The sequence below is a fragment of the Orbicella franksi genome, chromosome 11 (genome assembly GCF_964199315.1).
Source record: "Orbicella franksi chromosome 11, jaOrbFran1.1, whole genome shotgun sequence".
In the NCBI taxonomy this organism is placed as follows: Eukaryota; Metazoa; Cnidaria; class Anthozoa; order Scleractinia; family Merulinidae; genus Orbicella; species Orbicella franksi.
This window is the reverse complement of record NC_138155.1, coordinates 27,432,578-27,449,167: the sequence shown is the minus strand read 5'-3', so window position 1 is coordinate 27,449,167 and position 16,590 is coordinate 27,432,578. Positions and strand designations below refer to the sequence as shown.

The following is a 16,590-nucleotide window of genomic DNA, read 5'->3' as shown; positions in this document are numbered from 1 at the left end:
ATATTGGTGAAAAACAAAAGATAAAGACATTTTTAAATCACATTTCATAAAATAAAAGGCATCAAGAAAGAAAAACACCTATTTGCTATTAAAAGATGGAAACTTGTCAAACAAGTTCACAAAAAATTTTTTGTATTTGTCTTCTTTTTTTGTAACTCAGCTTTGTGGATTATGTTAGTTGATCATGTATAGGAGCACTGTTAACATGTATAAAATCCTCCATCGTGTTTTCTGGAGTATCCACCATTTGTAGCTGCACTATGGTGACTTTCTGTGAAGAAAAAAGAAATGGATCAAAATTTTGCGTTTGAAAATAAGATTTGCTGATCTGTAGAATGCTATGAGGGGAGCAGGGACGGCATAGTGGTGACAGTGCTAGCCTCCCACAAATGTGGCCTGGGTTCAATTCTGGCCTGGTGCCAAATGTGGGTTGAGTTTGTTGTTGGTTCTCATCTTGCTCCGAGGGTTTTTCTCTGGGTTCTCCAGTTTTACTCCCTCCACAAAAACAAACATCTCCAAATTCCAATTCCGCCAGGATAGAGGACCACCATGAAAACCAGCCAAGGCTGATGTGGCTTCCTCTATACTGAAATGTATGTCTACAGCTGTGTGAAAATTACACAATAATTATGGTTGTTTGCAGCAATGTACATCTGTTGATTGCAGATCACTGGCCAAACAATCAACACAATAAACAGACGGGGACAACCAAATAAATCTGTGACATGTTGAAACTAGCATCTTGGTCATGTGTGACTGAGGGAAAAATATTAAGCTGATATACATGGAGATTCTCCTAACTAGCATTAGAGAATGAGTATGAAGATTAAGAAAAACTTGTATGCTAATCTTACCTATAGCTCCGTTGATGCTGTGAATGCTTTGGCGTTGTACACTCGTGCTCTTCATCAGTGGAAGTTTGTAGAGGTCGATTTCTGGTTCTTCTGGTGGAGGTCGATTCTTCAGAATGCGACTGCATGTGAATAATATTGTTTCAGTATACATGTAAAAAGATGATTTGGCAAATGAAAGTGCTACAAAAAGACACGTGGTGAAGCTGAAGGTATCGAGACCATAGTAAATCCCATTATGAAAAAAGAGTGCTTTGTGTTTTAATGGTGGTTCTTGACTCAACCCTAGTCGTCTTTTGAGGTCAGTGGCAATAGTTGAGAGAGTCTGAATGAAACTTGGGGATGCAGAGCAGAGGGGATCATGGGAAGGAAGAAGAAGAGAGAAAGAGATGAATTCTTTGCATCACCCATGGGCTTGTGCTTCCCTTGTTACTATTCAATGAACCCAAGAGATGACTGGGGACAAGTCAGTGGAGGATCTGTGTTATTGCTGAGTAGACAAAAATGGTCTTAGTTCCAGATATGGTGCGATATTGACAACACAAATACCAGTCAGATCAGAAAAGCCTATGGTGGGGTAGAGCAAAATGTAAACAATCACTTCTCCAGAACTGACGTACATGTACCCTTAGGGTGCTTGTAAACTACTACAGTTCTATAACTTTTTACAGAGTTTTTTTTTTTTCAGAATGGTCAGTTCGTAAAAATGTTTCTATCAGTTCAAAGAACTGGTTGATTGTATGTTTTCCACTGTGTGGTATATCCCTCAAGGGAGCAGGGTGTATAATAACTGATCATTCAGAGACAGGACTGTTTACTCAGGTCCTTTGGGACCCTGAAAAGTATTGTCATTGCATTACGCATTATCATTGCAAGTACTGTCATGGCTTCCTTACCCATGTTGCACTCCAGCCGTCTCAGGCTGAACCAAAGTCTCTGCTTTGGAATAAAGGAATTCTTTATGATGGTCATATGTTGACTTGATAACAAAGTCCAAGCTATCATTGGGTGCCTGTAACAACATAAAAACACGATGGAGTTAATTACAGCAAAAGCTTTGAGAAGTCATATATCAAACACAAAAGACTGTGTTTGACCACATTTCCAATCACCAAGGAGAGAGTTGAAAATATGACATGTCAAGGTGTTTGGAAATGTGGTCAAACACTGTCTTGAGTGTTTTAAATGTCTTCACAACTATAAAACTACGGAGAAAACAGAGAAATAAAATTGTAAAAATCTATGCTGATTAGATCAGATAACCAAACACAGTCACAGTCATGATTTCCTTTGCTTCAACTTGATGAATTATTAATGAGTTTGAGAAACATTTTTGTAAGATCATCAGAAATCCAATATAATTAACAACCTGCGGGTCATGATGAAAGATTTCTCTTCTTGAACTCGCAAGTGTGGCTGTTTTGTTGAGTCTGTCCCATGGAGTACCCTCTCTACTGGTCTGAGTCAAGGTTCCTGTCTCCTTCACCTGAAATAAATGAGTTGTTCAACAGGTTAATCAGCCATTGTGATACAAATTGTAGCATTTGTTTATGGGTCAATTGAGATTGCATGTTCTTTTGCCAATTTACCGCGTTTGTTTTAAGATCAAAAAACAAAGTGGACTTGAAAATGAGTAACAAACTTTAATATAGATTGCGGAGGCGAGTTTGAACTGAATCGCAAAAACACTGATCAGAGGTAAATAAATAAATGTTCAATCGAGACAGCCTGTACCCTTTGTAACATAACCACCGATATAAACATCAATTTCACATACATGAAATCTTTGAAAAGAATGCCACGGTATTCATTTACATGTAAACATTCCTATAATATCAATCCTTTTTTATTTCATTTTCCTCTCGTGAAATCAGATAGCAACATTCAATAGCTAATCTTCATTGTTTGCAACAAGACGACGCGCGACTACTTGGTTCCAAAAGCAGAGGAATCATCCTCCACGATTTGAACAGTTTTCTGGCTTTACCTGTTTTCCTTGTTGTCCACAAAAATCACCGTCATTCTGAAGTCTCGGGAAAGGGTAAGGATCGCGAGGCATCTTGATTGTAGAAACAGAAGGAACTCTGAACAAACGTGGAGCGCAGCGTGTTTACTAGTATCGAAGCAGTCGGTGTTTGTCTTTTTCTGCAAGCGTTCGCGTTTCTATGGCAATAAGTTAGCGCGCGAGATCTGGGCGCCAAAATACGTCCCATGAGCCCTTCATTTTCTGCGGTCCTCTCACCCAGACTTCCTTGCAAGTGTAGTGAAATATGGCGGTCGTGAACACGTGTAGGAGACATGTACTAGAATATCTCCTTGTTTTCTCTATGTAAGGCTTAATTCGACGGGCATTTTCTATAGGATAGTTTAGCTAGGATGGGAATCCAGGGGTTACAGGAGTACGTTGAGGCGAATTGCCCGAATGCTTGCGAAGAAGTTGATCTGAAAGCCGTCCTTCATGGGAAAAAAGCAACGAGCGCTGGTCAGCCGGTCTTGCTTGTGGACGCGAAGAGCTGTTTAAAACATCTTTACGGGCCGACTACAGATTGGGCTTGTGGAGGACAGTGGAACGAAATGCTACGCAATGTAGAACATTTCACAAGGTCGTTCCGCCAGCAAAATATCGAGATTGTGATGTATTTCGACGGTGAAGGCGACTCTGGGAGATTGTATGAATGGATCAAAACTCAAAACGAAAAAAGACAATTAGCTCGGCAAATCTTCGGTCATGTTATGAAAATGAATTCCTATCCAGGAAAAAGACTGTATTTTCCGCCACCTGTGGTAAACACGTGCCTACGGCTTGCGTTTCTCAGTTGTGGTGTTTTAGTGTGCACTTCTATGGCCGATCTTCACAAAGAAATGGCGAGTTATTGTCAAGGCGAATGCTTGGCTGGGGTTATCAGCCATCACGCAGATTTTCTCGTGTTTGACGTCCCGAATTACTTTTCCGCCGATCACCTTAAATTTTCCAAGAAAGACATTACGACAATGCGGTTTAACCGAGAAGCCATGCTAAATGAACTGACACTCCATCACGATCGAGTAGGATTGTTCGCTAGTTTACTGGGAACATCGTTCATTCCAGAAGACAACCTTGGCTCATTTTACTGGAACCTACTAGGTCCAGATCACCCTCTTGCAAAAGTACAGGTAGGTTCTTTCATATTTGTTGAGAATTCATTGTAAATGTGAATAAATTGATAAATATTTTATTGATAAAAGTCAAAACGTAGCGTACATACATTAACACACTTCAACATATTTCATATTGGTCTTCAATTTTACCTCTACTTGAAATGGAATACCTGGGTGGTTATGCTTCATTCACTAACTTGGACAATAACTGCAATCAATGTTATTTTTTCCTCACAAATCAGCATATTGTCCAATAGAACCTTTTCATAAATGGCTCCAATTATATATTCTTTTGTAAGTATTGAAATTGGCCTGACTAGCCTCATTTTTTTGAGCTGATAATTCAAAAGAAGTTTTACTCTCAAACGAGTTTAGTGAGGCTAATTTAAATGCATTCAAAAGAATTAAACTTTTGGCAGCCATCTATGAAAAAGGTCTATATATGAGCAACAAAAGGGATGAAAATAACTAACACAGGAATGTTGTGTTAAGGTAGCTTTGAATTCTCCATATAAAAGTGGAATGAAAGTATGTCAACCCAGTGAGGAAAAGTTTATCTCTGGGACTCTTGTTTTAATTCGTAATGTCATGATTAACACATCAAAGTGACAAACAAATAAATGATCATCTTTCATCCTGTTGAAGCTTTTTAGAGTGGCGTTATGGGGAGCAGCGACGGCTCAGCGGTGAGAGCGCTCACCTCCCAAAATGTGGTCCAGGTTCGCTTCTGGCCCAGTGCCATATGTGGGTTGAGTTTGTTGTTGGTTCTCGTCTTGCCCCGAGGGTTTTTCTCTGGGTTCTCTGGTTTTCCTCACTCCACAAAAACCAACACTCCAAATTCCAATTCGACCAGGATAGAGGACCTGCATGAAAACCACCTAAGGCTGGTGTGGCTTTATCTCTAAATATTGTAATTAATTAATTAATTAATTAATTAATTGATTTATTATTTATTTATTTATTTATTTATTTATTTATTTATTTATTTATTGTAACATGACAAAGTATCATTATTAAGTAAGTCTTTCATTTTCAGGTCAAAGAGAAGCACCAGCCAATTTTCCCGGCCAATGACATCATCATCACTAGCGTAATTAATTTTCTAAAGAATGTCGCAGATGTTTCAAATCTTCCATGGATTGCTCGTCAAGTGTTCCGCTCAGAAAATGTTGACTTAGCTGAGATCACAGAGAAACTTAGAAAGGCTGTGGAACATTACTCGGGCCTTCCTAAGGAGGAATCAGCCCTACAGTCTCCTGGTATTGCTCCAGGTAATAACAGCTACGAAACATTTAAACAAAACATTTAAGATCCTTTGAGGTCCTGGAAATAACTTTATAATGTATTTTCATCAGATGAAGAGATACCATTAGATAAATCCAAGAGCTTCAGGGGTTCCAATAAGGGCTGGGCAATGGGCTAATTAACTTGCTGTGAGGACAAATTTGCCTGCCTGGTTTGACCATCTGGAGGAAAGTTTTTCTTACAAAGAAGTTCAGTTCAGAAAGTTTTGCCTACCTGTGAAAACCAGTTATTCTCCTGCTGAAAACATTAATTAAACCTCTTGAGCATGGGTATTCACAGCTTTTAGATTGCAAGGTTATTGTGTAGTTACATGGTTTTAATCATGAGCTAAATTCTTATGTCAAGCAGATATTCTCATTCACTCAATCCACTTATGGCATGCAAGACTGCCACTGCTGCCTTTCGTTTGCTTTCTTCATTTTCTCTCCCCACCTGACTAGAGCTATATTCTTGCTGTACCACCAAATTCTCAGAACCTGGATAAAATGAAATATAGGGCAACCAATATGGAGAATTGTTATTTTAAGCGTTTTGTTTTTAAACAGGTCGCAAACAGAATGAACATCAGTATCAGAAGATGTGGCAGCATTGGCAACAGCACCAGTTTGTCCCAAAACCTGCAACTCCACAACAAAAGAACACACCTGTAAGTGAAGTGTAAATACTTTCTTTTTGAATAACTACTAAAACTCTTGAGAAATTCCTTGCAGGGATGTAGCTGAGAAAAAAACTGAGCTGGTTTATTAACAAGCCCAGCTGTTCTTTTTTGCCTTTCCACCTCAAAAGCTACTCTCGGTCTTTGTTTTCTAGTGAAGATTTAGCTTGTGATAAGTTCTCTTTCAGCTAGCAATATTTTCCTGGCAGCCAGCTTTTAGAAAAAAACTTAAATATTAATATCAGTAATAGTACTTGTCAAATCCATTGTTTTCTTGGCTCAGTAGTTTTCTACTTGCAGTCTAAAAGTCTTCCAGTTGCATTTCTATTACATTGAAAGTTGTAAGTTAAACTAAGTAACTGCCTGTTTCTGTGCAAGTATTTTGCTGCTTACCAAGTGCAGTTTCAGCCCTACTAGATAAGAAACTAAGTTTGTTATTTTGTGTCCACTTTTTCCCAGCTGCCTCAAAACAGTGACAGTACCAAAAAGCAAATTCCCAGTGTCACAGAATTGCAACAGAGTTTATCATCACTTCAAGTTCAGAATTCTCCAGAGTCTGCCATCATGCATTCCTTGCCTTTATCACCCCCAGAGGACCCCCCAGCACTACAAACTACAACAGCTTCATTGTCGCCTCTTCATGAAGGTTCACTACTCCCCAATCCCTCCGTATCACCTTCTGCAGTCCTCCCCACCCCACCACCCTCCTCTGAGTCTTCACCCATGATGTTGACAAGTGGAAAGACGGGTGCTAATCATGTGAGCTCTGTCGAAAATACAGAAGAAAAACGTAGGTTGATGTTGCCATGAAATGTACTAGTTTTCTTTCCTGGTGCTAACAATCATTTCCTAGTTGCTGATAAGTTGATCAAGATTAATCATGGTGAAACCCTAAGTCACCAACAAAATTATTCAGACTCACATTTTTTACAAACACCATATGTTTCAAATACTTTAATTTGTTTTGTTGTATGTTTTGCCTTGAGCATCCGTTTAATGTTGTTTTATTATTATTTGGTAGTAGAAGAGAGCACAGTTAAAGGTGCCTTCCCAGATATTCCACAACGTGTCCTGGATGTTACTGTCCATCTTCTTCAAAATGGAAAGATGATAGAAACTGTTTACCAAGTTCTTACAAAAGCTGAGATCACCATTGACACCACAATTGAAGATGAACAGTTGCCTGACCGCCTCCCCTCTGCACTCCTGTTCCGTAAAGTTCGTCAAAGGGTCTATGGAATCCTGTTTGACTTGTCAGCCAAGAAGAAAAAAGATGACAAATTTGATGTTAGCTCCTTGGCAGTGAAGGAATGGTGTGTTTATGGTGGAAGGCGTTTGGATGATCCTGATATTGTGGAACCAATTGCTCTTGATTGGGAGGTGCCATCAGTTGATAAGCTCTGGTTCAACAAGGGAGTGATGGCAGATAATAACAGATTGAAAGCTTTTCTGTCTTGTATGATGAGCGACATTCCTAGCATGACACAGACTGTCATTGTACCCAAGAGGCTGGTGATTCTTTGTTGTGTTCTCAGGTAACTATGTTTGGTATTTGATTAGTTCAATGTTGATGATGGGTTTGAAAAAAAAGTTTTCCAGTACCTCTAGAACTTCTGCAAAAAAACTCAAATCATACAAATTGCATTTAATTTCCAATCAGTAATAGTTTGTTACCAATGTAAAGATACTTATTAATTACTGTAACGCAGTGCTATTATTAGTGTCCATACGGAGACCACTGTTAACTCAGAGGGATGTGTTATCTCTCATTGTACTCATGGTTTTCAAAAAAGGGCTGCACACTGGGCAAATTGACAAGCTGTAGGGACAATTTTGCCTGCCTGGCTAGACCATCTAGAGGAAAGTTTTTGTTACAAAGAAGTTCAGTTGAAAACGTTTTGCCTGGCTGTGAAAACCAGTCACCTTCCTGCTTAAAACATTAAGGTAACCCCTGTCTACTCCTTATCCCCTGTGAATGATTTCTTTGATTCATTGCTTTATTTGATATTTCACAGGTACCTGATATCACATGGACGTTTCATTTTAACAACTCGTGAATTGGATGCTTTCCTTGCCCAAGCTTTGTCTCCACATTTGACAACAGAGTGCAATGCATCTAATTTGAGAGAAATCAAACTTAAACGGGTAGATGCTCGTGCTGTCCAGCTGGCTTCCATCTTTATGCGTGGTGTTCAAGCTGCCATTTTTGCAAATGATGCTTGTGCTGTTCCCATCCCCTGGGAGCTGGTGTGTCCATGGAATTATTTTGACGGAAAGCTGTTTCATAGCAAGTACCTCATGGTTGCAGATAATGTCTCCCTTCTTGAACTGTGTGATGGAAAGGTATTAAAACATCAACAAATTCTTGGCTTACATAGCATGCATTGCTGTACGAACCAAATGAAATTGGGCTGTGCAAAAGAGATTTTTCACATTTGAAAAGTGATGTGATAGCAAAAGTTCCCCACCCCCCTCCTGCGACCTTTCCTTTCTCATCCCATTTTTTGCATGGCCCAAATGCAAAAAAAGCTCTTTCGCACGGTCCAATTTCATTTGGCTCATATGGGCTGCAAATTCTTTGTTTGATGCATTATTGTTCTCAAAGATGATATTTGTGATTGTTCCCTAGAAAATTCTTGGAACACTGAGGGAATGGTGCGGTTGAAAGTTTTTGTTATATAATTATTGTTGAACTTTGCTTTAGCTAAATTACACTTAGACTACAAGTAGTCCCTCTTTTGTTTTAGTCCATTGACTAAACATGGCTGCCTGAAATCCTGGGGGTGAGACTGGATTTCATGCAGCCTTTTTTTTTCGTGGGTTTCTTTCACATTATGCATGGCAGACTAAGTGAAAGAGAGACTTCTCGAAGTGTTGATTGCACTGTACCATGTAAAAATTTATTGCTATAAGACATGCTGTCTCAAAAAAAGCATGCTCTTTATAGTGATCACAATGCTTCTTTTTACATTAGAGTGGACGAGTGGAAAAGCTACAGCGAATGAAATGGTGCATCACTGAGGGTCTGCAGCAAGACTTTGGTCTGCCCCATGGACTCCCTTCTGGTGCCATGATGCCACGTTTCCCTGGCCAACATGGTGATGGTTTACTTCCAACACCTGTACCTTATGCCTTTGGTCCTGTGCCACCAGCTCTGCAAAGTGTTGGGATGCCCAACTTCTTCCCAGCTGGTGCTAACATTCCACAGATGCAGGGAATGGGTATGAATGCCAGGCGTGGCCGTGGTCCAAATAGCAAGCAGCCTGTCTCTGGACTGGGGGGTCAGTTAGAAGTTGCTGGGGTGCCTATCGCTCGCTGGTCAGGTAACAAGGCAGGGCGTGGCTACAGTGATAAGGATCGCATTGTGGTTGGTGGTCCAATGAGTGTAGAGATGGGGAGACCAAACAGACGGGGGCGTGGCGGCTCTGCACGTGGAAGACGTAGCGGCAGTGTTGGTTCCCGTAATGTGACCTGGGCTGTGGAGGTTGATAAAGAGTATGACAGAAGCATAGGCTACGTGGACCAGCCAACTAAACCCAAGAAGTCATCAAATATCAGTCAGGTTCGAGAAGGAGGGGATGGTGGAAACGACATCCCAATAATCGCTCGTGGCCGAGGAGATGGTGGAAACGACATTGAATCACTCGGTACAGATGGTCTTGCATCTGGACTTCCCATGCAGGGGGCTCTACTTCCACACACCATCCCTGGACAGATGGCGGTCATGTCTCAGTCCCCACAGATGCCGTTCAATGGTCAATCATATAGTACACCCCCTCCTGAGATACCAGGTTTACCCAGGGGTCAGGGCCTCGACAAGGCCCCTGGTAGTCAAGTGCCGATTATCCTGGCCAAACCTGGAGACATACCAGTGGGTGTAGCAAGGGGTCGAGGGGTTAGTGTGAGCATGCCTGGGGAGATTCCACCCTACAATGTACAGCCTGGAATTGTTGACACTGCTAGCAGCAAAGGGAGAGGCTGGTGGTGGGAGAAACAACAGCAACAGCTACCACCATCTTGAATTCTTTGCGTCAGCACTAATTGTTTATCTCAATCATAACAGGAGTAAATCCCCCTTAAACAAACACCCTGTCAGTTTACCTATATTTTTTCCAAAAAAAAATCTATTAATATTATTTCTATTACTTTGATGTTGAAGGTTAACTGTTTTGGTTATTGAACCATCATTAAAACAAAATGGCTCTTGGTTCAAGCCCAGTTACTTCCTGTTTCTTGTGAAAGATCAGAAATATTCATTATTATTCAATAATTTGATCGAGTTTATTTTCCCTCTCGTCTTCCTACACAGTCTGAATGGTCACAGGAATTGCAAACCATGCCTTGGAAAATGTATTTACTCGTGATTTGTTTGGGAAGGTGTCAATTTCTTTGTTATGAGAGAAAAGATTGTTCAACTTGTGACATGTTAAGATCGTCTCACATCATAAGATGTGTGACGATGTAGTTGTTAATCACACAATTCAAATCGAGGCTGGTTTTGAATGGCAGTCATTTGGGTTTATAATTATTGTAATTTCTAGATGCATTAAATTGGTTAATCATGTTAGGTGCAAAATCTTATTTGCGTTACGGTTGCCATTTCGTGGTATAATTATATTGACTGGCAATATAATTGCCTAGAAAAATTGTTTAAAGTCACCCATGTTATTTGATTTAATTGCGGAAAAAATACAGGCTGTTAGCATGGCAGGCTTGCCAGTGAGCCCAGAGAAATTTTTGCACCTTAACTCCCCCTCCCCAGTAGCAAAAGGGGTTTGATAAGGCAGCACTTCACTTGCTTTGGTTTTCAATCCACAGGGGATCTGCTATCAGCCTTCAAAAGATAGGAAGGCCAAGATTCGATTTTCATTTTTTGAGGAAATTAACGTAGTGCTAACATAGAACATTGTAAAATCTTCAGGTTTTTGATATTACCCATCTTAAGCTGAGTAATGTATTAAACTTCAATTTTTTTAATTAAGACAGTCGTTTTTCTTATTAATTATTAATTATATACGTAACTTTATTATGATGTTGTCCCAATAAATGCCGTCTTTCAGTCTCATTGCTACTCTTTCGACTTCAAGTAAACGGCAGTGGCCCAGTCCTGTATGGAGCCGCACTGTTTTTGGTCAGCCCCTGTTAAGCGCGCTCAGTAAGGAAAAGAGACTGGGTACAAGGGTGACCAATCGAGAGAACTGACTCGAGAAGTTCCCACAGAAATTTAGCCCTTTCACATGACTTCACGTCGGCCATGTCGGTGTTCCCCTGGAGGGTACTCCCTCAAATCGGTCATATAGGTATGTGTGGCCCCAAAGGATATGGTTTTTTAGCCATTTGGGTCATAAATAGGTTATTGATTTTAGCCATTTTGATCATTAATAGGCTATGGTTTTTGTACTCTAGTCTTGAATTGGGCATCTTTTTTTTAGGAGAAGCTACTTTTTCATCACTATAGATAAGATCGATCAACAACAGACGATGCCTTTAACATCGGTCTGAACTAGGGAACTAAGTATAAGGCAGGTCTGAAACAGGGTCTTGATTTATGGTCTGGTCATAAATTTGGTCGCAAATAGGGTAAGGGTTTTGGGAAGTGGGACTCCCTCCCCCACCCAATTTTTCTCGGAGTATTCCACCCCCCAGGTGTTCCCGAACAATGAAATTTAGCCCTTTCACATGACTTCACGTCGGCCATGTCGGTGTTCCCCTGGAGGGTACTCCCTCAAATCGGCCATATAGGTATGTGTGGCCCCAAAGGATATGGTTTTTTAGCCATTTGGGTCATAAATAGGTTATTGATTTTAGCCATTTTGATCATTAATAGGCTATGGTTTTTGTACTCTAGTCTTGAATTGGGCATCTTTTTTTTAGGAGAAGCTACTTTTTCATCACTATAGATAAGATCGATCAACAACAGACGATGCCTTTAACATCGGTCTGAACTAGGGAACTAAGTATAAGGCAGGTCTGAAACAGGGTCTTGATTTATGGTCTGGTCATAAATTTGGTCGCAAATAGGGTAAGGGTTTTGGGAAGTGGGACTCCCTCCCCCACCCAATTTTTCTCGGAGTATTCCACCCCCCAGGTGTTCCCGAACAATGAAATTTCTCTCTTGTGGAAATGAATTATTTCCTTATGACAAAGTTTGCTATTGTCTGGGAACACCCATATGGTGTAAAGTGGAGGGGAACCATTCTCGTCCCCAGAGCCTCCGTTTCTTTTGGTCACGCGGTCGGCGAAACGATGAGGAGCTACTCGTAACGACATTTTAAAACGAGTAGCACTGGGGACGAGAATGGAGGGGGACACTTGCGTTTCTACGACGTTGGTTGGTTAATTCGCTTTGGTTAACGGTTCGTTCATTCATTTCGTTTTTCAGAAACAGATGTCGCTAGTTTCTAATATCTTGCCTAATTGATCTTGAGGGTTCTTTCATTCTAACAAACAATTCAATCACTCAAAAGTGTAATAGCCGACCATTTGAATGAAGAATCTTCACTCGATCAAACTGAAGGAATATATTTTTATCGGCCTTGAGTGCAAATAAAATCATGCAGCACCTTGGCGGATGTTATTATTTGACGGAATAGTATGTTATCAATCCGAAAAAAACGCGGAGAAATATCGAGTGTTGTAAAAATAAAAACCATAATCACTCTGACCAATCACAAAGGGCAGATAATCCAGTGAACCAATCAAAATTCGAAGAAATTACATGTAGCTGACACATAGCGCGGGAAAACGTGTGCGAGCGAGGCTCGATTGGTTTTGGTTTTACTTCTGATTGGACGAGAGTGGCGCGAGTTACTTAAGCCAATCATATGGCGTGCAAGTAATGCAAGGCCAAACTGAAAAAAACGCGAACTCTTCTCGACCCGCAATGTCAGAATATCAGTTTTAATTGATTCATGTATCTTTTTTGAGTAATACTAAACTGCCAAATGAACTCAAACAACATGCGATAAAAGATGTCGGTTTATGAAATTTCCTTCTGCACTTCAGTCAAAGATAAAATATTAAAAAGACTTTCATATTCAAATTTACCTCCTAAACTACCGTCAGCAATAGACAGCCTCTAACCGATTGTGTTTTTATCTTCGATGTTTCGGTGCAGAATTTAATATCCGTCCTTTCTCGGCTGTTAGTTGCCTGGAAATAAAATCGTTTCAATTTTTTTTCTCGCGTAAGAATTTGTGTTATTGATATCTCATACGTGATGATACAAAATAATAACTCTTGAAAACATTTTTGAAATTAAAAATAAGAGATTTGGAAAGTAATGGGCATCCGACATCCTTAATTACTTCCTCGTTACATTATCGACCATTACATAAGTTTTCGTATCTACTATAAATGTCAAGCATGGAAATGATGTCACCGAGCTTAGAATAACATGTTATCGAAGGAAAAAAACATTCCTTACGTGGCACAGGTATACATATCAAATACTTGTTTGTTCAAAAACTAACATGAAGAGTTCTTTAAGAACTTACTCTACAAATGCAATTAACCAGAGGACATCATCATCCAATGTACATTGCCAATTTATCTGGGCTAGATTTTGTTCTTGACTTATCATTGTTTATTCAAATATGCTCAAAAAATTAATAGAGTATGTTGCCAGAATAAATTTAGATTAAAAAACCCCTCACATTGAGATCCTGAAAGATGTGGCTTGACCGCAAAATGTTTTGGCACAGCTTAACAGTGGAAAACAGAAAATGCCACGAAATGTTATCACGTAATATATAAGAAAAGATAGTTACAGTGAAAAGCTACTAAGTTACCCGGTAAAATTTCTATGAACTTATTTGTTTTTTGGAAAACTTGAAATAAATTAAACCGATTAAAATCACATTTGACACAAGGGTTCCGGTCTGAAATGTGCATTTTTGAAAATAAAAGAAAAAACGGAAAACACCTACTCGAGAGACATAAGTTTCTACACTTTTATGAATGTACCTAGTTCGGTAAAACTTTTTTCTCGTTTTTTGTCGTCCGCGAATTAACCTCATCTGATGACGCAAAAGCAAGACCAGAAACATAGCTATTAGTCTATTTTGAAGAAAAATTTTTATCGAAAGATATAAAATTTAGAACAGAAACGTATGTTATGTATGTGACGATCATCTGAGCGGAAACGCTTTTATGGCAAAAGATAAACTTTCAACCATTCATTAGTTTTATTGCGCAAATTGATGACCTCTTCGAATAGACAGCCTTGTCCTTAATGAGACATATTGCTAAATTCACCATTAGGCTTTATTTTCACTGCTGACAAGTTTGCTCTTTCCTGTAAATTAAATCACTACTACACTCTCTATTCAAACCACGTAAATGTAAACTTATTGTACAGTTTTGAAATAACTTTCGGATGCTGCATGTCGAAGTTTGTTACATCATGTAAACCGCACGATTCTGTCTCCGTAGATGACCATCAAAGAAACCGCATTATTGATAAATAAACGGGCAATGAAAGATTTCGACAACTTGTCCACCACTCCGTGTCATCTGCAATATTTCCCAGGATTTTTCAAGATCGCACGGATTATATAGATTAAATGCAAACTCTTAATATTAAAAGTGTCCATGAATATGTCAAGCGTATTAAGATGTCTGAATTCATGTCGGCTTCCTTAGATGCCGATTTCGCGGCGTTTATTTCTTCTCGAAAATTTTCTGCAGTACCCTTTCAAGTGCTAAACGAAACCGACAACTCCTCCAGTAATAAACGTACGGGTTTAAACAACTGTTACAAAACGCCACCGTGTTTACCCAAGGAAACGCGCGCTTTGCCTTCAAGACGACGGCGGGCGACGCGCCGACGGTAAAGAAAAACGGCAGAATGATGAGCGGCGCAATGCAGAGATAAAACGCGCCAACAACCACTGCTATCATGTAAACAATCTTACGCTCTCTTGGGAATCTTTTCTGCGAGGGCGAGAGTTTTTTCGCTGGAAGACGAAGTTTCTTGATCCGTTGATGTTGGAGTCGCACGATGTAAAATGTCCCCGCGTAGAGAATTGGTATAATGAGTAGAATCACTATTACAAAATATTGTGCAACGTGGCGCGCTTTTCTGAACGTGGCAGCTGGAGCGCCGAAACCGATTGCTATAAGCCATGTGAGAACAATGGCACTCCAAATTATACGATCAGGAATGAAGAAACTGTAGCGATGCAGAAAGAAAAGCGATAAGAAACGCTCAACTGAGATCGAAAAGAGATGGCTGACAGAAACTAGCGTCGAAATCCACGTTATGGCTTTTCTGATCATGTTTAAATGAGAAGGTAGCAAGCCATGCAAGAACAGAACATACATGGGCTGCGCAATGACGCAAACAAGTAAATCCGCCACTGCTAAGCTTGCGATGAATAACTCTGCTTTGGGCCGTCCTAGAAAACGAAATTTCATCACCACAATGCACACCAAAAGATTGCCCACAAAACCAATGAGGCTAGCTGTTGAGTTGATCGCTGCAAGGGCTTTCATTTCCGAGGTACTTGGGCCAAACTGAGGCCTTGTCACTCTCAAAGTAGAGCCACAAATCGAGGCCGAAACGACGCTGGAGTTTACACTTTCTTTACCCACTGTGCAATTTGCGTTATTGAGAGAAGTCGTCATTGCATGCAAATTAAAGGTGTAATCACAAATATTCAAGGCTTGATTTCCTCGAGACGTGAGAAAGAGCTGTGTCTTTTACGCTGTCCTTTGCAAAGAGATTCCTTTTCATGAGATTGCGGAATATTTACTAACAGTTCGCCTTTTATAATGGTGATTTCCTCAGCATGAACGCAATTTGCAAAGTCGGAACGTTATGCAGCAGGTGTCTTCAAATAAGATTTTTCTGACATCAGTAGATTTCTTTATGTACTGTTCCCACGAAGACGCCGTGTTTTTGAAATACAGCTATCTTCATTGTTATTTCTGTTAAAGAGATAGCAACTCATATCAGCATTGATATCAGGTTTTTACGATCTCGGCAGCCAATCAAATCGTTAACGTATTTCCTTGGCCGTGCGAATTAACTTCACTAAGAGTGGGCGGCTTTGTTACACAAATATAAGAAAGAGCATCTCAAGCAGATTTAAATGGCTCTATCAAAGCTACCCGAATTACATTATGGGAAGACTTGGATCTGGAGTTTGCAGAACGTCAAAAACCACACTATGTTGAGTATGGAGATGAAAACTGATGAATAAAAACAAAAGTTCTAGTAACATTTTCTCGCACACTGTGACAATGTACGTATGAAAATTAAAAAAAGGATCCACTCAACTTGTTATTTGGGTCAATTTTGCAAAACTGAACTGCCTTCAGAGCTTCGTTAAAAAAAAAAGAAAAACGATTCCAGATTTCTGCGGTAAAAGCTATTCAGAATACTTTCGAAACTAGCCGACAAAAAACTGAAATTACTAGAAGATATTTATAAAACCTTTTCCATGGAAGAAATGATAGTGCTTAAAACAACTGAAAGACTCAACATCGCATGTTCTACGTGATTTAAAATGCGTAGCAAATTTGTGCTCTATAATTTTATTTCTTAACCGAATTAAGGTTGCAGAGGTTAATTTTCTTGATGAGAAAAAATGTTGTTTTGGAAGTAAACAGCGTTTACGGATCTCGCTTTTGTATATT

The 16,590-nt window shown here is 39.7% G+C and overlaps 3 protein-coding genes across 4 annotated transcripts; 1 reads left to right on the top strand and 2 right to left on the bottom strand.

The window, feature by feature from the left end:
* Positions 1–27: 27 nt before the first annotated feature.
* LOC145460543 (protein CFAP276-like) lies at positions 28–2,943 on the bottom strand. Its single transcript, XM_081445384.1, has 5 exons — positions 2,839–2,943; positions 2,221–2,337; positions 1,748–1,863; positions 855–973; positions 28–271 (listed from the first exon to the last, which is right to left on the bottom strand). Exons 1-5 carry the CDS (start codon positions 2,908–2,910, stop codon positions 201–203), a joined length of 495 nt encoding a protein of 164 aa, XP_081301510.1. The 5' UTR covers positions 2,911–2,943; the 3' UTR covers positions 28–200.
* Positions 2,944–3,222: 279 nt separating this feature from the next.
* On the top strand, positions 3,223–10,930 carry LOC145460542 (constitutive coactivator of PPAR-gamma-like protein 1 homolog). 2 transcript variants are annotated; one of them, XM_081445382.1, is made up of 7 exons: positions 3,223–4,004; positions 5,026–5,260; positions 5,840–5,940; positions 6,409–6,739; positions 6,974–7,484; positions 7,965–8,292; positions 8,924–10,930. In XM_081445382.1, exons 1-7 carry the CDS (start codon positions 3,228–3,230, stop codon positions 9,968–9,970), a joined length of 3,330 nt encoding a protein of 1,109 aa, XP_081301508.1. In that variant the 5' UTR covers positions 3,223–3,227; the 3' UTR covers positions 9,971–10,930. The 2 variants fall into 2 exon arrangements, with proteins under 2 accessions (XP_081301508.1, XP_081301507.1); XM_081445381.1 differs by having other exon boundaries at positions 6,971–7,484.
* Positions 10,931–13,507: 2,577 nt separating this feature from the next.
* Positions 13,508–16,488, bottom strand: LOC145502924 (adrenocorticotropic hormone receptor-like). Its single transcript, XM_081482328.1, has one exon. The coding sequence runs from the start codon at positions 15,574–15,576 to the stop codon at positions 14,611–14,613; it is 966 nt and encodes a 321-aa protein (XP_081338454.1). The 5' UTR covers positions 15,577–16,488; the 3' UTR covers positions 13,508–14,610.
* Between the last annotated feature and the right edge of the window lie 102 nt (positions 16,489–16,590).

Excerpts from the sequence above, each read along its gene's own strand:
- LOC145460543 (XM_081445384.1), bottom strand. The coding sequence starts at position 2,910 with ATGCCTCGCGATCCTTACCCTTTCCCGAGACTTCAGAATGACGGTGAT. Across the intron at positions 1,864-2,220 it reads TCTTTCATCATGACCCGCAG|GCACCCAATGATAGCTTGGA; the intron begins GTTGTTAATTAT and ends ATGTTGTTACAG. Across the intron at positions 974-1,747 it reads ACGGCTGGAGTGCAACATGG|TCGCATTCTGAAGAATCGAC; the intron begins GTAAGGAAGCCA and ends ATTCACATGCAG.
- LOC145460542 (XM_081445381.1), top strand. The coding sequence starts at position 3,228 with ATGGGAATCCAGGGGTTACAGGAGTACGTTGAGGCGAATTGCCCGAAT. Across the intron at positions 4,005-5,025 it reads ACCCTCTTGCAAAAGTACAG|GTCAAAGAGAAGCACCAGCC; the intron begins GTAGGTTCTTTC and ends TTTCATTTTCAG. Across the intron at positions 5,941-6,408 it reads CACAACAAAAGAACACACCT|CTGCCTCAAAACAGTGACAG; the intron begins GTAAGTGAAGTG and ends ACTTTTTCCCAG.
- LOC145502924 (XM_081482328.1), bottom strand. The coding sequence starts at position 15,576 with ATGACGACTTCTCTCAATAACGCAAATTGCACAGTGGGTAAAGAAAGT.